The sequence below is a fragment of the Pteropus alecto genome, unplaced genomic scaffold (assembly GCF_000325575.1).
Source record: "Pteropus alecto unplaced genomic scaffold, ASM32557v1 scaffold45, whole genome shotgun sequence".
NCBI classification, from domain to species: Eukaryota; Metazoa; Chordata; class Mammalia; order Chiroptera; family Pteropodidae; genus Pteropus; species Pteropus alecto.
The window spans coordinates 27795859-27820964 of record NW_006442491.1 but is presented as its reverse complement, the minus strand read 5'-3'; the positions used below and the strand labels follow the sequence as shown (position 1 = coordinate 27820964).

Below are 25106 nucleotides of genomic sequence, written 5' to 3'. Positions count from 1 at the left end.
TAATTACTTCCTTAAATGCCTCTCCAAATACAGTCTCATTGGGGTTAGGGCTTCAACATATGAATCTGGGGGGACACAATTCATTCCATAATAGTAAGCTTTTCTAGAAAAATTGGAATTGCCAAGACAAGTAGAAAATCATAGAACCAACCTGAAAACATATATAGAACTATTTTCCAAAAAGGTGTGGATCAGAGAATTTAGTAGACAAGTTCTTTAGAAGTTTCAAAGAATGCTTCTGGGCTATTTAAACCATCCAGAAAACAGAAAAAGATAGAATGTGTTCCAATTCATTTTACAAATCTAGCACAGCCATGGCACAAAAATTTGACAAAGGTAACCAAAATATCGTGCACTCTGGCATCTTAACAAGAGCCTAGGTGACTGGTGTGCATGTTACAGTTTGAGAAGCGTTGCACAACATGACAGAGAGTTTTCAAAATCAGGCCCTCAAATACAAGGGGCTAGCAGGAGCCCAAACGCTCTGAGGCCAGGGCAGCCTTGAACAACCAGCAGCGCATAAAGAGCAGTGTGGGGAAGCCCTGGGCAAGAGCTCAAGTGCTCAGAGGGGCCATCTAGACTGTCCACACCTGTCTGCTAGACATGCAAGGAGACACAAGGAGCCAGAAATGGAGTGGACACCCTCGTCCTAGTGCCACGTACACACAGCATGAATTTGCCATGCTCGAAATAAGCTTATATCCTGGAAGATGTGTCCGAGGCCAAGGACACAGTTAGCTGACTAACTGGTAATGCCTATGAGGATTCAGGTCAGCTCAGTTCAATGTAAGAAACCTAACAGCGAACCTCCTGGGGAGGTAGTGAGCTCCCTGTCAGTGTATGACCCTCCTCCAGCGATGCTCTGGAGGGGGACATGAGCACTGAGAGAGAAGCTGGCCTTGATGTTATAAGAAGTGTCTCCAAGCTTGAAGGATTCAGACTCATAGTGATTCTAATATTCCAACAGCTCCAACCAAACCCGTAATGACCATTGCTGACTTGGCTGGCCGGTATACACAATCTTTTATTTTCAGAAAACATTGTTTCTTTACACTCTATGACCTTCTCCTCTCTATCTTCAAGATTATCAATGTGGGAGGGGCGTAAGCAGAAAACAGACCTGACCTTGTTTGCATTATTGGTCACGTACATGCAGACAGGCCTGAGGAGTGCTGCCCAGACAGGTTTTTCTGTATCCCTTTCTCCCCCAGTGTTGCCATGGTGAGTGACCTATCAGGTCCCAGGCTCAGAGCAGATTCTGGGAGAAGGCTGCTGGCTTGAGGGCCATTTGCAATGTCCATTAGAAGCATTAAAAAGCCCAGCCTTCCCTCTCTTCATAATGGACTAAATGTCGGCCTGCTGCACTAATGGGTGCTTGGCAGCAAAGAAACCTACAACGGCTAATGCTCTATTCCTTACTTTGTGGATTTTAATGACGGGTGAAGTGCTTTCATTATCTCCATTCACAGACTCACAAATGCCTGAATTACTGAGCCTGGGCCAGCCCTGGTCATGAGCATGAAAAAGGCAATGGGTCTGGAATAGAAAAAGCGTTGTCAGTATTGTCAACAAACATGTGAGGGCTTTAGAGGGGACGTAAGGGCAGATGCTGAACCAGATGCTACACCGCCTGTTAACTCACAGTAGGACCAATGTCATAGTCCCTTCGATACTGCATTGCAGACTTGGAGAAACAGGCTCTCTGTCACACAATCGTTTGGAAATTACAATTTACCAAGGACATCTTCTCGACAAAGTATAGCAGGAGATATTCTTGGGGTGGGTGGGGGTTGGAGGGTATGGTGAGCATGACTCCACGGGCTTTCCATTGCACACAGGAGACAGCTTGGTCGGAGGCACTAGAATTGTCACCAGTCCAGAGTGAGGTCCTGCCAGAACCCAAGAAGTTCCCAGGGAGCACTCTGCCCAAACCGTTTATCCTCCACTCTGAGCTAAGACATCCATTTTTCCCCCCCAAGAAGGAGGAAATACACTGTATATGTGGAGAAAAGGAAAACAAATACTGGTGGCAAAAAGAACAGACGGGGGACATTCTTAGGACTCCTGACAAAGTTCCTATTGCACACGTGATAGGGCTGTGCCTCCTTGACTCTTGAACTTGAGTTGGCCATAAGACTCGCTTGGACACAGAAATGTCAGTGGAGGTGACATCTATTTCAGGGAAAGTGAGAGAATAAGGTAAGAAGCAACATTTGAAGAGACAATGGCTGAGTGGTTTGCAAAACTAATGAAAGACACGAATTCACAGCTTCAAGAAGTCTAACAAATACTTTTTTTAAAAAAAAGAAAGAACACGTCAAAAGAAATTCACCACTCAAAATCATAGTGACATTGTGGGAAAACCAAAGCTAAAGAAAAAAAAAAGTCTTTAAAACAGATGTACGAAAAGAAATAGATTAACATTAAAAGAAGTTAGGTAACAGTGGGATTCTGAATTCTCAACCACAGAATGGAAGTTGGAAGAAACAACTCTGCTTCAGTGTGCAGAAAGAAAATAACACAACTATATCCAGTGAAATTATATCAAGAACAAGGGTGAAATAAAGATATTCTCAGACCAACAAAACCAAGAGTTTGTCAAGAGGAAATTCTAAAAGATACAACATGATCGAACGTGGTAGATCTGAGATACAAGAAGCAGAGCGGAGCAAATGTGAGGACAACTGTAAAGAAACGTTGACAATGGAAAATGACGATAGCAATGCTATCACATGAGATTTTAAAAAATTAGTCTGAAAATAATGGAAACAGTAGAATCAGTCAGGAGGGGAGTAAATGGGCGGTGGGAAGCCCTGTATTATACAGAAAGAGAGTAAACCTTTAAACCTTGGCAAGTTATCTATTAATGTTTTAATTTGTAGATTAATCTCTAAATAATAAGAGAATGTATAACTTACGAAATAGTGGGACAAATTGATTTTTTTTAAAAAGTTGTCAATTTAAAATAAAGGAAGGAGAAAAAAAATAAACCAAAGAGTAGGTTAGAAAACACAAAATAAGGTAGTAGACTTAAACCCAAATATATCGGGAATTATATTAAACATATAACTCTTAAAGACAGAGAAATGACAACAGACATGCCATGGACAATTTCGAATGGCATCTTTCCCCAAAGCCACTCCTCCCCTCAAAAGTGATAGACAAGCAGGCTTTTCCTGATGATCCACACTGCCCATTGTGACCATCGTGCTGCCCCTTGACATCACACAGTGTAACTCTCAGAATCTAGGGGGCTGGCACATACCTTCACCTCCCTGCGGGGCTGCTGTGGGTTTTTGATTCTTGCATCCACTTTATATAGTTCTTCCGGCTCACATGCCATTTGATAACTCTGTCCTCTGCTTTTGACAGCTCTTTGTCCTGTTTCTAATCTACTACTCATGGTCCCAGAGAACAGGGAACAAGAGTTAAGATCTTCGCCTACAGAGTTCCAAGGGTCAACGCTGGGCAGAGGACAACTCCATCCTTTTCACCAAAGGACTTTTCCATGAGGGACATTTCATTTTGACTCTGGGCAGTGAGCTACTCTGCATCAAAAACAAGTGGCCATGGAGCCAGAAGCCTTAAAAAGTTGCCCTTACAACCCTCACCACCGCATCCCACTCAGCAGATTTCAATACCACCTGGCATCATGCAGGAAGAAGAACCCCAAGAAAGCTAAAAAGATGGCCAGCTGCAAATACAACGCTTGCCACGTGGTCCCCATCAAAAAGCTGGAGGAACACGAGGCGGCCTGTGTCAACAGAAGCACAGTGGAGGAAGAAGACATCTTGAGCCCTCTGAAAGTCAGCCTTCCGAGTCCAGAGAAGAATGGAAGTGCCCCTCCAGTGTCCCCCTGGGTCCCCAATCCTGATGTCTGGAATGTTGATGGCACTAACAGCCACCCCATGTTCGTCCTTAAGACTTTTATTCCCCAAAAGCTTGTTTGTGAAAGCGACGTACGAGAGTCAGAGAGAGAGGACCACCCCCGATCCCCAACCACCTCCCTGAAGATCCTCCGACCAGGAGAGTAAGCCACAAGCAGCAGAAAGGAGCCACAGGCCTGTCAAATGTGTGGAAGGAGATGCAACTCACCAGAATAAAAGGCGTGCAAAGTAAACCACATGGGGGTAGTGTTTTGTTTTGTTTTGTTTTCACCTGAGCAGATTAATAAAGCTCAAAAGGCTTAAGAATATTCTGTAGGCAAAGATGGGGCAGTACAGGTACTTTTATAACATTGGTGAGAATTAAGCTGATAAACCTTCCTGAGCGGGGGAGGGGCACAATTGGACAAGAGCTATCCAAAGTATCAATGCACTATGCTTGGATAGAGCACTTCCACTTCTAGGAATTCATCCTGTAATTCTATTCACACCCGTGGAAAGTGAGGTAAGTACAAGGTTATTCACTGCAGCATTAATTGTAGCAGCCAAAGGTCAGAAGTGATCCAAACGGCCTTTAGGGGTGTGGAGGGAAATGAATGATGGTGCAGCCATACAATGAAATACTATGCTGCCGTGAAAAAGAGTGAGGAAGCTTTCTGTACTGATATGGACAGGCTAAGACATATTGTTTAACTCAGAGACAGCAAACTTTTTCTCTAAAGGGCCAGAGAGTAAATATTTTAGGCTTTGTTAACCATATGGTCTCTGTCACAACTGTTCAGCTCTGCTTGAAAGCAGACACAACGTATAGACATGAATGCAGCTTCCAGTAAAACTATTTACAGAAACTGGTGACAGGCTGGATTTGGCCTCTGGGCCATAGTTTGCCACACCCCGTTTTAACTGATAAAAGCCAAGTCCTGAACACACTATATATTACACCACCATATTTGTAGAATTGTGGGAGAGGACATGTATAGGTATGTGCTTGTATTTGCATAAAATTTCTCTTCAGGGATACACAAGAACAGAGGTCAGCCCACAAAGCCTACATCTGCTGTCGGATCCCTTACAGAAAAGTCTGACAATTCACTCAAAAGGAATACTGGCTGCCCCCAAGGAAGACACCTAGGTGACCGCAGGCCGGGGAAGAGGGACTTTCTGCTCTAGGCCCTTTAGTACTTCTTACATATGAACACACACGAATGTGTTAGCTGGTCAAAAAATTAAAATATATAAATTTTTTAAAATAGCAAAAGACAAGTCTTTTGAAAGTTTCTTTCAGGATGAAACCTGAAATGCTAACTTTTGAAAAATCAATCATAACTTTGCCACCCATGACTCCTGCATCTGTTTCTACAAAGGATAAAAGATTTCTTCTTGGAAAGAAAAAGGTTCTGGGTGTTGGCCTTAGAAAACTTCGTGATTAATAAAATGCGTGGACTAGAGAATTGCCAGGTAGGAAGCAGTGAAAGAGTGACGCGGATGGCATATACCTGCAAACTACAGGCCATATACCTGCAAACTACAGGCCATATACCTGCAAAACATTAGGCCGTTACCTAATGAAAGAAGTCAGCTCTGTCTTGACAGGGCCCCTTGTAGGCAGCTTCCTGACTTCCTTTCACACTCACATCCTGACGCCTGCTTCAGGAAGAGTAAGGAAAATGAAAAAGTCACTTGGTTTTAGGGTATGAATGAAACAAACTGGTCATGAGTTCATCATTCCTGAAGCTGAGTGGTAGACAAATTTTATTATTCTCTCTACTTTTATATAAATTTGAAATCTTCCATAATAAAAATATACATACATACACATAGACATATTAATATATACATAATATACACATACATTAATTATATATATAATGTATATGTATATATTAAATGCAATACGGTACCCTGGATTGGTTCCTGGAACAGAAAAACACATTAGTGGAAAAAAACTGGTAAAATTCAAATAAAGTCTGTAGTTAATAGTATTATACCAATGTGAATTTCTTAATTTTACTAAGTGCACCATGGTCCTGTAAGATATTAAAATTAGGAAAAGCCAAGTAAAGGATATATGGAAAGTCTTTGTACCATCTTTGCAACTTTTCTGTAAATACAATTTTGTAATAAAAACTTTAAACAGAGCGAAGGGTGACACGATGGATGGACTCTCAAGTCATATAGTGTATTGGCTGCCAACCTCTGTGATTCTATTCCTCATTCACAAAGTAGGGATAATAAGCTCATGTGATTGCATGGAAGATTAAAGGACTTAACGCATGTAGGATTATTAGGATTTAGGATGGTGTCTAATACATAGGAAGCCCTCAATTAATGCTAACTACCAGTAGTAGTAATGACAGTGGTGGTATTTAGCCAAAAGATAATGTAATGGAGTGAGAGAAATAACGATGAGTAAGTAAATTTATTAAACAGGTAAACAAATTTAATCGACTGAGAAAATCAATGTGTATTTAAAATGATAAAGCTGCTAGATAAAAATAGGCTAGGGAAGGCATTGTTCAGAAGGCTACAAACAATGAATAATAAATATGTATATTAGAAATTTTAAAATAGCCTCTAAAGTAAGAGAAATATTTTTATATGTTCCAAACCAGGCAAGAAGAGAGATGAGATTACAGAAAACTTTATAAATTCAACAAAGAAAAGGGGGAAAGGAATAGTACAGAGAAAACACAAAATTAAATGGTAGAAATCAATCCAAGTATATGAATGTCAAAGAATTTAACTCTCCTATTTAAAAATAGTCTGTTTATCTTTCTAAATCAAATATATATCCATTCTGATCAATACTAACCCAATATCTTTAAGCCAGAGGCGGCAGTAAGTATGTGAAATGCGTGCCACACCACCCATGCCATGCACATGAGACATAACTAATCGATCACAGCACTCTTTCCTGAATCCCTCTCAACACAACGCTCCAGGCTGCCATTACCTAATGAAAGAAGTCAGCTCTGTCTTGACAGGGCCCCTTGTAGGCAGCTTCCTGACTTCCTGTCACACTCACGTCCTGACTCCTGTTTCAAGAAGAGTAAGGAAATACAGGGGCTGAGGGAAAACTCCGGCCTGGAGGTCTGGGAGGGAAAGACTAGGCAAGAGAGAAATATCTGTTCTACATTCCAGCTGGATCTCAGGCAGCTGTTCCCTCTCCTTGGTCCTCGTTCCTTGCCTCTAATGGGCCTGTCTCCTGAGAATATCTGCTACTAGCCACACTCACAGCGACTATCATAAAAACACCTGTTAGCGATGAGTGACCGCCACAGCAAGCAAGCGCTGGGCTGGGCACCAGTGACTGAATCACAAAGGAGAGCTGCCAGATGGGCCAGGGAAAGGCAGCCCCACCAGCCTTGGGCAGCCAGCAAGCTTTCCAAGTTCATGTTGAGTATTCTGGCAGAGGGGGAGCCTAGCAGAAAAGCTGTGTCCTAGGACACTGGGGCTCTGGGATGGCAGGAGGAGGAAAGACGGGGGGGCTACATTAGGGCCAGGTACTTTGTTGATAGTATTTTATTATGTCCTGGCTACAACACTGAGTAGCAAATATTTTTATTTCTAATATACATACATGAAACGTGAGTCTTAGAGAAGCTAAATAATGTGCTTCAGTTCACAAAACCACTAAGTGGCAAGCGATCTAGTTAAATTGGACCTATCTCCAGCAATTCCAGTCCTGGATATGTATAAACTAGAAACGTGTATGTGAGTTCATCAAGGGATGAGAATAAGCTGTTCATCACAGCACTATCACATCCAATCTGGAAACCCTCCACGCCCCTCAGGAGAGTGGGTAAGTTGTGGGAAACTCACACAATGGAATACTATATGGTCATGAAAATAAACAAACTGTAACTATCTAAATCAACATGGTAAATCTCACATAACATGAAATTCAATTTACGCAACATTAAAAAAAATAAAATAAAAAAAACTTGGCCAAACAAAACTGTGGTGTTTGAAGTCGGAATGGTGGTTACCCTTGATACCCTTGGGGCTACAGAGGGGGTCTCCAGGGTGCTAGTCACATGAGTGTGTTCACTTTGCAAAAATTCATCCAGCTGTTTGCTTGAGATTGTGTTGAACTTCCACGGAAAGTCTTTAAAACTGTAACCTACAGTGAATGCTTCTGCTTTTTCTACTGCACTGTTTCCCTGGCTGATAACTATGAAACATGATTACAGGGCAGCCTTCAAGTCCAAGACCGAGCTCTAGTCCTGACTTGACCGTAGTCTAACAGCTTCCACTCAGAGCACTCACCTGAAACACACACACTAAATTCTCCTTTGCAGGGTTTATTGTGCATTAAAGGAATGAGAGCATTTTGTAATATCGTAAGAGCCCATATTTTGACCCACAAGTGTGTGCCAGACTTCTCTTCAATCCCTTTGACAACACTGAAAGGTTACGAATTCTCCTCATGGCATCGCTGAGGACTCCAAGGTCCACAGCAGGAAAGAGACATGACTAGCAATAGCCAAGCTGAGATTCACATCCATGTCTGTCTTATCTAAAGTCACCCACGGCTAGCAGGAGAGGCATGGAAAGCTTGCCAGAGGTCCTGGGGGATCAGGTAAGACAAAGGCATAGTCACAGTGGCTCTAGAGTCCAGATTTTTTTTTTACGCCTACAGCACCTGGTCTTCTTAGGTGGTCTCCCATCCAAGTACTAACCAGGCCCAACCCTGCTTAGCTTCCGAGATCAGACGGGATGGGGCATGTTCCAGGGTGGCATGGCCGTAGATGATTCCAGAATTTTTGATTCCCCTCAATTCCAGTAAAGTTCTGAAACTGATGAGTTCTTCCTTCACCCTGCTGAGTTCAGGGTGCATTGTTCATTTTCCTCAGGGCTTTTAATGGACGCAGTCTGCCTTCTGTATCTGCTAATTATTGCCACAATAAGGCTGAGTAGCAAGCCACCCAGCATTCGGTGGCTTAAAGCAACATTCTTATCAGATGTCATTTGGGGGTTGGTTAATATAGGTCCACAAAAAGAAAAAAAAAAAAAAAAAAAACCAAAAACCAAGATACTGGGTGTTTGGACGAGATTAGCATGAATAAAAAATGGGACACTGCCCCCAAAACCTGCAGAGTACTTACTTTTCAGATGCATGAGGAACATTTACAAAATTGATCATACGCTCAACCATAAAGCAATCCTCAAAATATTTCAGATTTGAAACCACACAGACTGTTTTCTGCGCACAGGAGAATTAAGCTAGAAATCAACCCGAAAAGATGACAAAGCCTTCCCCATCCCTCTGGTCCCAGCATTTTCTCTCTGCCCCATCACTTCACGGCAGGACGAGACATTTACTGAGCACCTGCTGGGTGCGCAGGCCTGGGTCCCTCCATGGACAGGGCGCAGGGACTCAGAGAGGGGACAGACATCCTCCCGACTATGCCTTTCTGGAGGGCATTTGAGACAGGCTCTGCACCCTTCCATGCAGACCTCCCTTCCGCTTTCTTTAACCTAAACTCCGACAGTGCAGCCCTAGTGAACGCACAAGCACAACGGCTTCATCCTGACCCGTCAAGCCGGCTGCTCTGTATCAGTGAAAAGTTTGATTCGCAGCTCATACCCAAACTCATCTTTAATGACTTCAAACACATCTGGAAGGTGGGAACCTAAAATCCATCTTAGAAGGGGTTAAATCACTATCATGACTAAATCGGAGTCTCGGTCTCTGGAAACAGTGAGAACACGAATTGATTCATGCGGGGGGCTGCTGAGAAAATGGCTCATTTAGGCAGTCAGACTCTTAAGTTAATCCTGACCTATCAACTTCCCGAACTGGGACCCCGATTCCCCCACAAACCAGCTTTGCATGCACCTTCAGTCATTCCTTTTGCTTTAGATATTGCAAGGGGGAGAGATTTTTTTCTCTGGATACAGAATCTTTTTCATCACAGTTGCTGTCCAACAATGGAGCTGGCTGCCGACTAATTAGAGTCGCTTCTTCCCATCAGTGGTGGTACTCAAACAATGGCCACATGCTTGAGGAGGATACCAAGGGGCTTGAAATCAGAAAAATGCAAGGACTTTCCAAGACCTTCAAGAAACGGTTATGGCCCCCTTTACCTGCTGCTGCAAACACATCAATGACCACCAGGTGGCAACAGAGCGCTGCACCATCACTGCAAAGGCTTTAGTAGCCCAGTAGATAGCATTCCCTGAAAATACCAAAAACCTAATTGAAAGAAAACAACTAAAATTAAAAAAACAGGATTACCATATGATTCGTCAATTCTACTTCTGGGTATATGTCCCAAAGCAGAATCTTGCATAACTATAAAAAACAGACAAATATTAAAAGCATCTTAGAAAAAATTTGCTTTATTAAAGGATATAAAAATGCAAAGAAATGTTTACTACATATCTCAAACTTTATAAATAAATGCGCTATCCCTAAACATTTGTTCCCACAGTTTCACAGAATGTCTTTACCTCCCCTACTCCACTCACCAAGGGGGCCTGGCCTGCTCCCAACACCCCGGTTTCAAGTTGAGGATGCCATTCTCACACCACTCAGTTCGAGGTTAGAAGCCAGCCCCGCTCCTCCCCCTTGTGCTGGCCCAACCCAGGCTTGAGCCATTGGCTGTGGCCTCCCCTTGCCTCCCTACCCTTCCCTCACTGAGAACAAGGACACTTGACCAATTTATCCTAGACTATGCAAGTACCCGCATGTACTAGTCACCTGTGGCAGGCAGCACCTACATCATCAATGAGCTTCTGCTGCATAACAAACCACTACAAAACTTAGTGGCTTAAAACAATACTGATTTACTATTTCTCATGAGTCTGTGGTCACCTAGGCAATTCTTCTGGACTGGGCTAGATTGGCTGAGGCTGGACGGCTTAAGACGAGTTCACTCATCCGCCTGGAATCAGCTGGGACAGCTGGGAATCTTCCTCCTTCCTCACAAGGTAATTCTATCATTCCCATTAGGCAAAGTAAATCATGTGACCCGCTCAAGGGTGTGCATGCAGAGAACAATGACTAATGGGACCATTTCTGGAATACTCTCCCATAGTCTCTATGCCTCTAACCCCCTAGCCTTCATCTCCGGGCCATGCGAGCCACCAAATGCCAAGTGACCATCCCCAAGAAAGAGGACCCACCGCCAAGTCTGCTTGGGGAACCAGAGGCAGTGAAGCAGGGTCTGGGTCTGCTCCAGGTAAGTGCCTGTCCTGTGGTGAGACCTGTCCTCAGGATGACCACATTACCCTGTCACTGCTAGATCACCCCTAATCCAGACCGCAGACCTGGCACTTGCCCCTCATCAATCCCCAGTGACTCCCCAGTATCAGCCACAGTCTGCGCACTGGGCAGTGAGCAGGGAGGCCTGCAGCACAGGCTGCAACTACTACATTGCCTTGGGAAGTCAGGGCCACTGTGGCCAGGAGGTGCTCAGCTGCCGGTCACCTCTTGTTTACCAGACTAACATGGGGGCTGGGCTCATCACAGGCCAGAACAACCATCCATGGCAAGGTTGGTCAAGCGAGGCCCGATGTACCATCCACCCACCCGCACCCAACAGCCAAAGGCCTCACAGCTTTGAGGCACCCACTGGATAGAGACAAAACTGCCTCCAGTGCACTTGGCCCCTAGGGACGGGGGGAGGGGAGAGGGAATGGTTCAGAGCCCCAGGCCTGGGCTGTGTAGACAAGGCTGCACTCAGGATGAGGGCCCAAATCCTCACATCCCTGGGGGCCCCAAGGACAGTCACCAGGAAACCATAAGCAAGGCCTAGGAGGAAGGCGGAGTCCAGAGCAGCACAAGGAGAAAGGCAGTTTTATTCCAAGAAAATATACCAAAGGATAGTAAAGGAAGAAGCGCGCTGGCCACAGGCCCTGTCCCCGGCAGGAATCTGAGATGAGGCCAGGCCTGACCCGCTCACGGGGCTCCCTGAGGCCCTGGGAAGAGGACTGGGCAGGCCTGAGGGTGGGACTTTGTTAGCACCAGGAACTGCTGCAGCCACAGCTGCAGAAACAGGAACAGTGGTGGCCCTGCCGTCTCCCCCTGAGCAACCTGGGGAGGGCTGGCGGCAGAAGGCTCCCTGCAGGTGGTCACCTGAGTGTGATTCTCAAATGCACAGACCAGCCTCGGTCCCCCAACCCCCTGTAAACATGAGAACGTGCTCGTGACTGCCAAGCCCCTCAGGATAAGATGAGGGTCCGAGACGTGTGGCTGGGCTTCAAGCGGCCCAGGAGCTGCCGGGCTTTCTCCTGCATGAAGAGCTGGTCCCTGGTTCCCCCACAGGCCACTGTCTTCCAAGCACTGGTCATCTGGGAGGAGGCAAGAGGGTTGCCATTCAGGCAAGGGCAGCATGCTCCCAGCAAACCCTGGGGAGCCTGGCGGGCAGTTGTACAACCCTCCCTCTGGAAGCCATCGTCTTCCTGGGCTCTCTCCACCCTCCCGGTGGCCCTAGGGAAGTCACTCCTGCCGCCTCTGGGATTCCTCGGAAGTAAAGCAAGGAGGCTGGACCAGGAGACATGGCCGTACCCCTCACGCGGCACCAGCCTCCACGTGAGTGAGGAAGAGCCGCAGCCACCGACAAGTGAGCAGCCAGGACTGGCATGCGCTAAGCAACCAAATACAGAGACAATGACTTAATTACGCAAGTGGGACCAGGGCTGAGATCAGAAACCTAAGGTGATCGGGCAGTCAGCCTGTGCAAAGGCCCTGAGGTGAGAAGGACGGCAGGGCAAGTCTCCAAGTGATGTCACACTCGCGGCCAACACTCACCGGGACAGGGGTTGGAAAGTGGCTTCGGGGCTTCGGGGCCATCGCCACCTTCTCGGGCTTGGCCTGCAGGAAGCCCTCGTTGAGCAGGCTGTTGTCCTCTTTGATGCCCGGCAGGGTGAGGCTGGAGGAGCTTGATGCGACATGTGCCTGCTGAAATCAAAACAAGTCGAGACTCGCCAATTTGCCCCAAGTTCTCAACGGGAAGGAAAAATCCTACAGTCACATCCCCACAGCACCTCCTCCTCCTCCTGGCTGTTGAGATCTTGGGCAGCACGTTACCTTCTCTAAGCTTTAGTTTCCTCTTCCAGGTGGAAGAAGTAGTAAGATTAAAGACTAAGTAAGAAAATATCTGTGAAGGGCCTGTTTCAGAGCCCTGCGCCTAGTAAACGCCAGATAATGCTGGGTCCTTTCACAGGAAGCTGGCTCCTCCCCAACAGCCTTAGGGGGAGACAAAGATGCTGTTTTTCTCCTGAGACCAGAAATGCCCATGAGCAGTGCTGGAGCTGAGCAAAGCACCCCAGGCCTGTCCAGTTTTCCTGCTCAGCTTGACCTCTACCGTCCGGACAGACTGCTGGACCCGGAGCTCTGATTATAGGCAGGAACCTGAAGCTCGGAGCCCTGAGAGCTCAGAGAGCAGGGGCTGACGCCAGCACTCGACCCAGGTCCACCCCCTCCAAATCCTGTGCTCTTAACCGCTTGCTATGTTTTTCTTTATGGTAATTATTTTAGGTGCCCGATGCAATGCCAGCTCCAGGTCTGGCTGGAGGGTGCTAAGTCCCAGCCTGCTGCGGGTTGCTGACCAGAGTAAAGGTTTATTTGCAAGGAGCTGTGGGTGCAGAGCAGTCATACTTGCAAGATCTGCTCAGGCAATCTTTTTCTCTCACGACCTCTACCACACCTCTCGTTGAGGTCCACTGAGCACCAGGCCAAGACAGGCTTGCCCCAGTGTCAGCTGCGAGGGATCAATACTGCCGCACGGTCTCTGGGGACTTAGTCTCTGTGCAGGCGACAGCTGCCTTCCTGAGGTCGGCCCGGAAGCTGAACAGTACCCGTCTGGGGGCTGACGTGCCCAAGCCACCTGCTGTGCCTTGAGACACGCCACTGACTCTCTTTGGGGTTACCCCCATGAGCAGGGTGCAAGGGGAGGTGCCAGGGACCCAGATCCACAGTTTTCAAACGTGTTCTAGTAAATACAACTGTAACTTCCTGGGAAGCCAGGAGCAGAGCTACTCTGATGGCAGCCGGGACAGGTGCCCAACCCCGCCCTCCTGATCAGCGTCCCCCTGCTGAGCTGGGAACCGGGCAGCCCAGTCCGAGAACCACCAGACCGCTCCACCTGTAGGTCCTCCCTGCAGTGAGAGTCCCAAAGGCAGAGGCCCAGGGACAGTCCACCCTCCTCCCTGGGGCAGAAGAGCCTCTGCAGTTCTGGGCTGGGGACAGCCTTTCCCAGACCCCTTACCACGGACAGAGCCTTGGGCAGCGTGGACATCATCAGCTTCCCGTCCTCATCCACCACGTCAAGAGCCAGGGACTTACGGACTTTCTTGATGGGACTCCGCCGCAGCTGGGGGAGGGGAGGAAGGAGGCGGTTAGGGTGGGCAGGGTGGGCAGGGGCCTCCCATGGGGCCCCAGCACTGTCAGAGCTGGGCCAACTGCAGGGGCCCCTCTGAGCCAGGCCTGGCTGGCAAGGATGTGCTGGGAGGGTGTGGGGGGCCAGGGGCCCAGGAGCCTTTGGCCCCATCGCAGACTCTGTGCCCAGGGTACACTGTCCAGCCAGATACTGCAACCAGGAGCTGGGATACAAATACCAACCTCCACCCAGAGACCCGCTGTTCAACCCCAAATAGACCAAGCAGAGCCAGCGAGTCTCTAACAAAACTCTCTTAACAGGCCCAGCAAAGAATCCTTCCAATCACACCTAAAACCACACCTGCAACAGTCACGTGGAGCCGTAAACCCCACGGGACACAGGGCCTCCAACAGCACCTGTGACAGGGATGCCCCAGCCCCACCCCTGTGCCTCCCATATGCAGGTCAGGGGATGGATCCAACACCAGGGACTCCCCGAGCCCATCCCAGCCGTGTGCCCCAAACAGATGCTGCCACAGCTCAGAACCACCGTCCAACACAGGAGAGGCTCGGGAAGGCCTGAAGTCAAGTTCTCTACCTACACAGCCGGTGGGAGCTCAGTGGGTCCCTCCCAGCCTGACTGCCCACCCACCTGCCACCCGGGCATCCAGGAAAAAAGGGGGAACAAAGAAGAAGGGGACACAGAGTCCCCCTACTATGGGGAAACTACACAGGTAAAGGCACAGGGGGCCGGGGCTGTCCCAGGCCAGCCTCTCCCCGACTGCCCAGGTGCCCCTGACCACTGTCCCTGCCAGCTCCCTACCTCATCTACACGGACTTCCCCCCACCTGGCTCACGCAGCCCAGACACCTGGCCGGCTCCATCTGAAGGATTTCACTTGCAATCCCGTGTCCCTTTCTGCTCCCTTATTGCCATGTGTACTGAGAGTCACTAGTGTGTCTGCCCACTGAACTCTAGAGGGAGTGACCATGTCTGGGTCTTTGTCACTGCCCTATCCACCCCACCCAGCCCGAGCCCACTTCAGAAGGGCCCAAACACAGTGCCGAATAGCTAAGGGATAGTTCAAAGCCGGGGCAGGGTCGGCCACCAGGGCCTCCCTGCAGTTGGTTTCGTGAATGACCACTCTGGGGGAAACAAGGGCTGGGGCCGCAGCTTGACTCCCCGGGGGCCTGACTTTTACCAGCTGTGCCCAAATCCACTCCCCAGCTCCCCACGGCCCCTCCCACACTGCCCAGCCTGGCAGCAAGGAGCCTGCCCACCCTGGCCACTCACCCCAGCCTTCCTCTTCTGCTTCTCAGGCCTCACTTCATCTTCAATGATGAGCTCGATGCCGGCCTCGGAGCGCAGCACCTCCTTCAAGTCCTCCTCCAGGTGCGGGGTCTGGGGCTGGGGGCAGGGCGGGTCAGGTGAGGCTCCCAGGAAGACAGAAAACAGGGCAGAGCCAGCCGCACCCTGGCTGTACCAGGCAATGCAGGACGGAGTGCAAAGCCACCGGCCTCACGTCCATTATTCATAACTATTACCTGTCCCACCTCGGACAAGCAGACCCTGACCTCAATGCACCAGGGCCACCACGGGCCAGGAGCACCCCCGACGTCACCCCAGCAAGCCTCACGACCCATGCAACAGCCACCATCTTCCACAGGACAGAAACGGAGGCTGAGAGAGCAAGAACCTGGCCTGAGGTCACACTGCTGTGGAGTTAAAAACTGGACATGCTCGAAGCCCGAACTCCTTCAGCCCTTCCTCCCACACTAATGGGGATGCTCGGTTCCACGCTCCTTCCTCGGGCCTGAGTGTTCTAGGAGACCCCTCTGGCCACGAACGACAGAGGCCAGAGGAAGGGGAGCCACAGAAGGCATCGGGTACCATGACAACCTGGAAGTGACTCTGAAAGCCCCCATGTACCTTCATTACAGTTGCCGAGGTCAGCTTTGCGTGAGATTGGCCCTGTCACACTTGTCTGGAGAGCGTGCAGACATCGGAGCCGAACGCCCCTTGGACAGGGCAGGGCAGTGCCCACTCGTGCCTGGCCCGGGCCCGTTTATCTCAATCAGCTCCACCGCAAGAAGCGGGAGACCCCGCTGCCAGCCTCTCACACAAGGACCCCACACAATGCGAGAGAAGGGAGGGTACCACACTGCAGAATTTGTCCACAGGTCCAGAGCTCCTCTGCCACCAACCTTCAACTCGTTTCTAAACTACCTGGGTCTGTCTCAGAAAGCCCAAGGTGCCAGCTCTCGTGGAAAAGCACGACCATCTCATTGGCTAGGAGGGGTCGGGAGAGGAGGGCGGTTCACACACCGCTGGGGGCAAGGTGCTTCCTCACCGGCCACCGCAAGCCCACCCACGTGCGGTTCTCCCATGTTTGTGAAGAACCAGCAGGGAGGCAAAAGGCTTCAGTTTGAGGAGCAATTAGCTATTTCTCCCAGGCTTAGCCACAGCATCTGAGCAAGTCCTTCTCCGTGCCAACACCTGCCCGTTTCTCGTGATGCGATGGTAGTATTTAGTTATTGAGGACATCGCTGTGTCCCCAGCACCAGCCTGTGCCTGCCCGGCACGTTGCAGGTGCTCACGAACTGTCTGATGAGTTGACTAGTAACTTGGCCTCAGCTTCTCCATTCATAAAATTAGGATACCTGCAGCTTCTCGGGGCTGCTGGGAGAATCTGCTCAGATCCCTAAGGGAGAAGGCTCTGTGGCTGGAGGAAGAACCCGCGGCGCAGGCCCGCCCGCCCCGCCACGTACCAGGGGCTTTAGTGGTCCGTACTTCTCCAGCGCATTTTTGAACGGGGTCGGTGTGTGGGGAGTGTTGTCCATGGCGTACTTCTGATCTGGGGTCACAAACCTGCCAGGGAAGGAGGCTCAGTGACGGGGTTGGGGGCGGACACTAGACGCCCTCCCACCTTCCCGCTGCCTGGACCTCTGGCCTCAGCAGCAGGAAGGGGACCCCTGGCGCAGGTCTTCCCCACCCACGAGGGTCTTCATCGGGGACTGAGAGGAAGGGGCCGTCCGAGGACACGGGAAAGAACAGGAAGGAGTCTAAGGGGGTTCTGGAGAGAACAGCTGCGGATGCTGCTGGTCGTCGGCCTACGAGGACTTGCCATGAAACGAGGAAGGACTAGGACCGGCGAGGGGGAGCAAGGCGGGGATCCGGGAAGATGGCGTCCCTCCCGCACCTCCCGCCAGAGACAGAGTGGCAGCGGTGTCATTAAGGAGAGGCAGGGCAGACGTCAGGTGTGAGGCGGTGAGGCCAATGCACGCGCTTAACTTACCCTCTTCCCAAGTCTCCTCAAAATGGTCACGGTGGGGACAGAACCAGGAGGGAAAAGCTTTAGCAGAAAGAAACCTAGGGAGGGTCTGGTCCACAAGCAGAAATACTAACCGGATGTGGCCCCATTTCTGCCTGTGATGCTGGGGAAGGGAAAGGAGCACCTCAAACCCCGGGCACCGGGGCGGCAGGTCGGGCCCGGCCCGCTGGCTGTGGGCAAACTTCGGCTCTGACGACAGGTGCCAAACTCCACGGGCACGAGGCCTGCGTGACTTTAGTCAACGGGAGGCACCACCAGAGCCGACTCCCAAAGCTTTACTGGGGTGGTCCGAGGATGTCAGAAACACCCCAGGTGGTCAGAACTCAGGTGCAGAAGGCCATCCCTGGGCACAGCTACCTGGGCTGCAGTTCCAGTCACTCCCTTTGGCCTGCCAGTCATTCCACGAGGAGATAAAGAGCGAGAACAGGTATAAACCATTCTTTTCTTCCCTTCTCAGGACCAAGCGATTAGACAGAGATGCACACTATCTGCTCCCATATCCTTGTCATCCCCCCCCCAGGACACACGGAGACCCGTCTGTAAGGATCAGCAAAGACTGATCAGCGCTGGTCAAACGGAGCAGTCCAAACCACGGCTCAAAGGGATGGACTGCACGGCTCATGGGTCCGACGTCTCTGTGGGACGTGGAGCTTTCGCAACAAGCATGAGAAAACTCTAGAACCTCTCTGAGTCACGGTGTCAGCAAGAACTGAGAATCCATGCATGTTAGAAAGCCAAGGGAGGCAGACTTGGGAGGAGAACACACGAGATGCCTGGGAGATGATGAAACCATGCGATTCTGGAAGCCCGAGGACTCAGCAAATGGGAAACGGCAGAAAACCAAGTGGCGAACGAGAAGGCGATATGATGATGTTCTCGCAGAGGTCACAGGGAACAGCTTAAGATGACAAACAGGAATATGAAGATGAAAAGAGACAGACCGGTGAGCCTGTGTCGGAAGAAATTCCTAAGGCAGGTGGAAAGGGGGCAGACGGCAGAGAAATAAGAATGAAAGAAATAACAGAACATTTGCTCAGCTCAAAGTTTGGTGTGGACTTTGAAATAAAAATCGGCGGGGGGGGGGGGTTTGTTTAGGGGGGGGGGCGGTTAGTTAACAGAGATAGCACACCTGCATATAACCCGGCAAATTTGAAGAATAACTAAAAACAAAACCAGACAAAACAACCACCAAAAAACCCCACAAAGATCCAGGGAGAAAAAAGATTTCCTGCAAAGGAATAACAACAGCTGGATACGTGTGGGGACTCTCCACATCATAAACGCCGTAAGAAAATAGGAAAACCCTGCGGTCATAACTATGCTCCCTCCAGATCGCTATGTCCAGCTCCTGTTGTTGAAAAACAAGAGACGGGCAGCCCCCCAGACCTCACACCCTCCCCCGCCCCCCGCCTTGTGACCGAGGAAAACAAGAACGTGGGAAAGTACGCCATCTAAGCCCAGACAACTGCCTTTTAAAACAGGGGAAGGTTTGCTCTTATGAACCAGTAAAGTCTTGGGGTGGATGCGGGTGTCGCACAGCTCAACCTGGCTCTTTCCTGTTCTTCTCTACACCCAATTCACTCTACAAGGTGGCCTCATCTTTGTTCTTTAAACAGAAAACACCATGTTGCTACCTTGGACCCTTTGCCTTTGTGGCTCACTTTGCCTGGAGGTCTTTCTCAGAATTCTCCACAGCGCGTCCTCTCTGAGGGGCCGTCCCCGACCTACCTAAGCGAGACACCCCTTGCCCGTTACTCTGTGCCCCCTCGGCCTGTACAATTCTCCCCGTGGCTCGCCATCTGAAATACCACATACTGCTTTGTTTTGTTAATGAACTGCCCCTTCCTGTGAGCCGTAACTTCTATGGGGGGGAAATGGGGATGTGAGTCAGCGGGCAAGGAAACCGGGCAAATTTGGAATTAAGTCCAAGAATTAAGTCCATTTCACTGCCGCTGCCTGTGAAATCTTGCAAATGTCGAAAAGAATTTTCGAAAGAGAAAACGGGAAAATCAAAAAAAGTCTTTTGTGATAATCTGTATTTAAAGATGAAGCAGCAGACTTCCACTTCCGGCCAAAATGGGACCTCAGGGACCAGATTTACCCTCCCACCTGAAAACGACAACAAAACACACAATAGATGAAACGATGGGTTTCAAGACACTGGACAGTGACCCCTGAGAGCCGGGAGGCAAGTGAGGTGAGCCAAGTGCACCGAGAGACTCGGGGGCACGGCCCAGGGAGGGGACGCAGGTGCATCTCCTGAGACGAGCTCTGCAGAGCGTCCGAGTATTCAGCAGGGGGACTGATCTGTGCACACATGCGAGGGGACACACCTGGGACCAGGGAAGAAGCATCTGGAAAGATTAGAGAAAACAACACGACACTCACACGGGGCTGGGGCCAGCGCTGCTGCCACCAGACTGGAAACCCTCCTCGTTCACAAGGCGGCGGGTAGAGGGCACGGGATCCTGAACTAACCACTGCTCTGGCCCCACCTCATAAACCCCCAAAGGATCAAACTATGTCTACTATGTCTAAATAATCGAACCGTGTCGCGGAAAAAGCTCTAAAACAGTGAGCGAGGAATACATAAATACAGGGCACGCGACGAAGGAGACTTCACATCTGGCACCCAGTCACATATCACCCGGCGCACAAAGAAGCAGAAATAACAAGCCAAGCAAGACCCAGAACGAGGAAAATGCCACCAACCGAAACAGACCCAGAACCGATAAACACGCTACAACCCGTAGACGAGGGCGTTCACACAGCTACCTTAGCTGTATTTCCTAATGTTTGAAAAGTAGAGACAAGGAGCCTATTTACAAAGATCCAGCTGAACTCCTAGAGATGGACATACAATGACTGAGATGAAAACTGCCTTGGGATGGGATTCCTGGAAGATCAGACATGGCAGACGCAATGATGAGTACACATGAAGGAAGACACAGCAATAGAAACTCTCCGAAATGAAACGGAGGGAGGAAAAAGAGAAAGAACTAAACATAACGGCCAAGCTGTGGGACTTCAAGTGGCCTAACGTATTTGTAAATGTGGAGTCCCTGAAAAGGATTGGGGTCCAAGGGCCCCCAAAAAAACATTTGAAGAAATAATGGCTGAAATGGTTCCTAATATGAAACATACCTATGTGAAATTTTAGGTCAACTGTTAAGGGCTAAAATTCCTAAACTGATACCTGAATCACATTAACTTTCTCGCGAAATGATAAATCGCAATACCTCTCCTGCAGCAAATGTAATAAGGAGAAGCATGGTCAGGCAAACGCTCTCTACCTGGAACTCAGTCGCAATGACACACTGAAAGAAACTACTGCGAAAGCCCGCCCGTAGAAGCCCACAGGTAAGCAACCTGTACGGGCCTCGGAAGGTGAAGCAGGGCACTTGGTAAGCTCAGGAGGCGGGGACACAGTCCTCGGTCCTGAATGAACACCAGAGAGACCCAGAGAACCGGGGACAGGTTCGTCCCTCACGGAAGCCTACTCAAACCCAGTGGATGTGCGCTGGACACTTATAAAACATGGAGAGATTAAGTTTTTCACGGCAATTGGGACTCAGTCCATTCTGGAGATTCGAAAGCCAGCACATTAGAAAATAAAAAATGAGTTAGACAGTGATAAAGCCCCAGACTACACGGACAAACGGGAAGAGGTGTGGGGGCCAGAAGAGGCTGCTTTCTTGAAACGGAGCCTCGGGTGTTTTTCCGAGGGTGGCCCTGGCCCCCACCAGACTGGCCCCCGCCGGGGGAGGGGCAGGCCAGCACTCACGCGGTGTGCTTCTGATGCAGGGGCGTCTTATCTCGGTGCAGCGGCGTGGTGACCACCACCTTCTGGCTGCATACCGGGGTGGAGGTCAGCGATGGGCTCTCCAGCTCCAGTGTGTCCTGTTTGTTCCAGAAGTTTAAAAACTACCAGGGAAGACCAAAAAAAAACACACACACACACAAAGTGATGACCTGTGTGGTCAGGTGAGAACCTCAAGACTGCCCCCTACCCGTGGCTGCTCCGACACAGGTCCCCTTCCCCTCCTGATCAGGACCCTCTCTCACAGGTCAGGCACCAGAACACAAAGGCTGGGACAGGTCAGCGGGAACCCACCAAGTGGGTTCGTGTAGACCCCTAGGCCTGTCATCACCCCAACCTCTGCTTTTGCCAGGCTGGTGGGAGGTCACCTTCCCTCCCACCTCCCACCCCTAAACCCATGTGCTGCTGCTGGTACAATTGGAGTGAGAATGGTAAGCGTGTAGAGTGGTTCTTAAATGACCTGTGATGGACAGGGGACGGTGATGGTGGCAGTGCTGATGTTGACATTTAGAAAGCATCTCCTCCCCTTTACACTGCCCGCTCCCCCATGCAGACCTCTGAGAGGTAGGAACTATTACAATCTCTTTTAGATAAGCAAGCCAAGGCTTAGAGGGATTTAGATTCTTGTGCCGAATGCTAGAGGCGGGACTCAAACCCAGATCTGAAGCACTACCTTCTCCCCGGCTCAGTCCTGCAGGTGCCCTTGGTAGCTCAGGGCCATCGGCAGCCCTCAGGTCCATTACCCTCTGTGGGGTCCCCAGAGCAGGGCGGCCACACCCCATCATCCTAGACTGATGTTCAGCCTTCCTTTTCCAGCCAGCAGTCCTCACTTGGGGCCTATTAGGTATGGGAAAAACTGTGCCCTCTAAAAATTCCTAAATTGAAATCACATGACCGTGACTGTATTTTGAGATAAGGTCTTTAAAGAGATTAAGGTTAAAAAAAAAAAAAAAGAGGTCATATGGGTGGGCCTAACCAATAAGACTGGTTTCCTTAGACAATTATAAAAGGTGAGAGATTATGAGTAGAGATTAGGGTACAGACACACAAAAGGATGACCCTGTGAAGACACAGGGGACAGACAGCCATCTGTAAACCAGAAACAGGCCTCAGAAGGAACCAACCCTGCCCATATCTTATCTTGGACTTCTAGACCTGTCAGACCTCCAGAACTGTGAGAAAAATAAATTTCTGTTAAGCCACAGTGTGTGGTACTTTCTTATGGCAGCCCTAGCAAAGTTCTCTTGGAAAAACCACTAGCACCCCCACATCATGGGCCTGGCCTCAATCCCTCTACGGCAGATGATGGTGTAGCCTCCGAAATGCACCATGTCTGGGCCTCACTCTCTCTCACATCTTCGTGGGAGAAAGCCTACCCGGCAAAACCCAAAGCCATCACCCACTCTGTTCTAAAGACCTGCCTCTGACCCAGCCCTCCAGTCTCTCCGCTCCCAGTGCCCTACCAACCCCCCACACAGCCCCCAGGGCAGTGCATACCCCTCAGTTATAACCTAGGCCCTCCAAGGCCCCTGGCCCCATCCTCCCCCACCAACACTTCTAGCTCTGGACTTCACACCACTCACCCTGCCCCTCCATCTCTATGCCTTTGTTCCGGTCACTTGATCGACAAATCCACCCTCCACTCCAGACACCCCCACCCCCCGCCCGCCACCAGAAAGCCTGAGGGCCTCTCCCTGACCTCTAGGAAAGACAGGGCCCCTCCGAAGCAGAGCACTGCATCCTGATCATTGCCAGCCTGTCCCCAACCTTAGCTGTCCTGTTCAAGGGCAGGACTGTCTTCTTCGCCTTTGCTCCCCAGTGCTGGCAAATCTGGTATGAAATAGGTGCTTAATAAATGGACTCTTTTAACAAATACTGAGTCTGGACGTTCCCTTCTTTGCCCAGTTATCACCCACTATCCCCAGCTCAAGCAATGCCTCCTCCTCAGGGAAGCCTTCCCGGATGACGCCCTCCCCCCCAGACTCGATGCACTGGCAACACCATAAGCCTTCTCCTTCATTCCATTTATCATACGTATTTGGGTCGTTTTTATTAATTGGTCTTCCTGCCAGGATGTAAGCTTCATGAGGGCAGGGCTAGGCCTGTTTCTGCTCACCGCTTCGTCCCCAGCCCTCTCCCACAGCAGACAAACCATGAGTACTTGTCGAACAGCATGTGCCTGCATGCCAGGCCCTGTGCTGGGTGAACGTAACCCAGAGAGGAGCCAGAGCCAGGTGCACACACCTGGGATGGCGAGAAGGGCAGGGTCTTGACGGGTGTGCTCTTGGGCGTGAGGCTGTTGCAGGAGTCCAGGAAGGACAGGCTGGAGCTGTTCTCTGTGACGGGGGACAGGGTGACACGCCTCTTCTTCTGCCGCTTGAGCACGGAGGGCGGCGTGCCGACGCCCAAGCCCCTCACTTCAGTGCTGGGGGAGATGGGGATGAGCTCGCCCCGGCTGCCCCGGCTCAGGTCCGAGATGGTGGGGCCGTCCAGGCGGTACTCGGTCACGCTGGGACCCGGGGCAGCCGGCGGCTGGGGCGGCAGCGCCTGCTGCTGCTCTGAAGGCTGTGGCTGCACCGGGCTGCTGCTGATACTGTCCTCTGCGGACGGCTCCTCAGGGAGGTCAAATTTACTCAGGTCACACCAGGCGTCAGGGTCCTGGCCAGAGAGGAGAGGGGTTAGGTATCCCTGCATTTCCTCTGCTTTTCTACCAGCTGCCTAATTCTAATATTTATGAGTTAAACATTAGCTATTAATAAACATTAGTCATTATTAAGGTGACAATTTTTCAACCTTTATAATTTTTAAGACTAAAATATTTCATCACATGACTATATCAGTCACTTAACACAGATCACTAGAAGTGGAAGGCATAGTCCGAGGCTGCGAGCAGGTTTAAGGCTCTGGATTTACGTGGCCACATTCCTGGAAAGGAGGCAGCGCCTGTGCCCCACGAGCTTGTCCACCGTGGGTGCCTCTCAGGCCACTTCGCAGCAGCTGTTTCCAACCCCGTAACAACCCTGCTGAAGGGGTTCTTCCCCCCGTTCCACACAGAGGAGCAGGCCAGAGGGGGTGCAACCCGCCCAGGGTCACTTTCTAGGAGCAATCGTGACAGGCATGCCTAGGTCTTCCCTAGCAAATTACACCACACTAGCTCTGTGATGTTGGACAAGCCTCTGAACTTGAGCTTGGGATCCTCCCCCTCCCCAGGGATGAGCCCACCACCCACTTCACAGAGCTGTTAACACAGAGAGCACATACGTAGGTAGCAAGTAAAAGCCCAGCACACAGTAGGTACTCGAATGTTAGATACTGTAATTGCTAACTGAGCATTGGGCCTCACACACGGGGTGCTCAATAAAAGTGAGCTCTCTTCTCCCTTCTCTGTGCCCATCAAGTAGAGGAAGATACACAACAGTCTGAGGATGAAGGCAACACCGTAAACTGCCAGGAGTGATGGGCGGAGTCAGCCCAACTCTCATCTCAACACACCCCTGGAGAGCCCAAAGGAGCAACGGAGCGCGGCAGCCTCAGAGCTATTTGCTGCTCAGACTGATGAACCCATTAGACCTGCTTCTCCAGCTACCTTGAAATTCCTTGGAGTGGAAGGGGCAGATGAACCCTGAGCTGGGTCTAATCCCAGGTGCTGGGGCTCAGAGGCGAGACCCCAGAGTCAGAGGGACTGAGAGATGGCTCGCTGGCAATCATACCATCCAAACCCCCATTGAGGAAGACAGTGAGAGC

The 25106-nt window shown here is 50.2% G+C and overlaps 2 protein-coding genes and 1 pseudogene across 2 annotated transcripts in view; 1 reads left to right on the top strand and 2 right to left on the bottom strand.

Annotated features, from left to right (window-relative positions):
* The first annotated feature begins 3569 nt into the window (after positions 1–3569).
* On the top strand, positions 3570–4034 carry GTSF1L (gametocyte specific factor 1 like). The gene has a single exon (XM_015596896.1). It carries the CDS (start codon positions 3570–3572, stop codon positions 4032–4034), a length of 465 nt encoding a protein of 154 aa, XP_015452382.1.
* Positions 4035–8517: 4483 nt separating this feature from the next.
* LOC112471053 lies at positions 8518–8637 on the bottom strand (annotated as a pseudogene).
* Positions 8638–11666: 3029 nt separating this feature from the next.
* MYBL2 (MYB proto-oncogene like 2) overlaps positions 11667–25106 on the bottom strand; it is a 40846-nt gene continuing 27406 nt past the window's right edge. The window contains exons 12-18 of the mRNA XM_025039726.1: positions 23607–24020; positions 21327–21466; positions 16980–17079; positions 15505–15618; positions 14102–14206; positions 12643–12792; positions 11667–12182 (exon numbers count right to left, since the gene is read on the bottom strand). Of these exons, the coding sequence (XP_024895494.1) occupies positions 12054–12182; positions 12643–12792; positions 14102–14206; positions 15505–15618; positions 16980–17079; positions 21327–21466; positions 23607–24020 (1152 nt within the window). The 3' untranslated portion in view covers positions 11667–12053. The remainder of the gene's footprint in view (positions 12183–12642; positions 12793–14101; positions 14207–15504; positions 15619–16979; positions 17080–21326; positions 21467–23606; positions 24021–25106) is intronic.

Excerpts from the sequence above, each read along its gene's own strand:
- GTSF1L (XM_015596896.1), top strand. The coding sequence starts at position 3,570 with ATGGAGCCAGAAGCCTTAAAAAGTTGCCCTTACAACCCTCACCACCGC.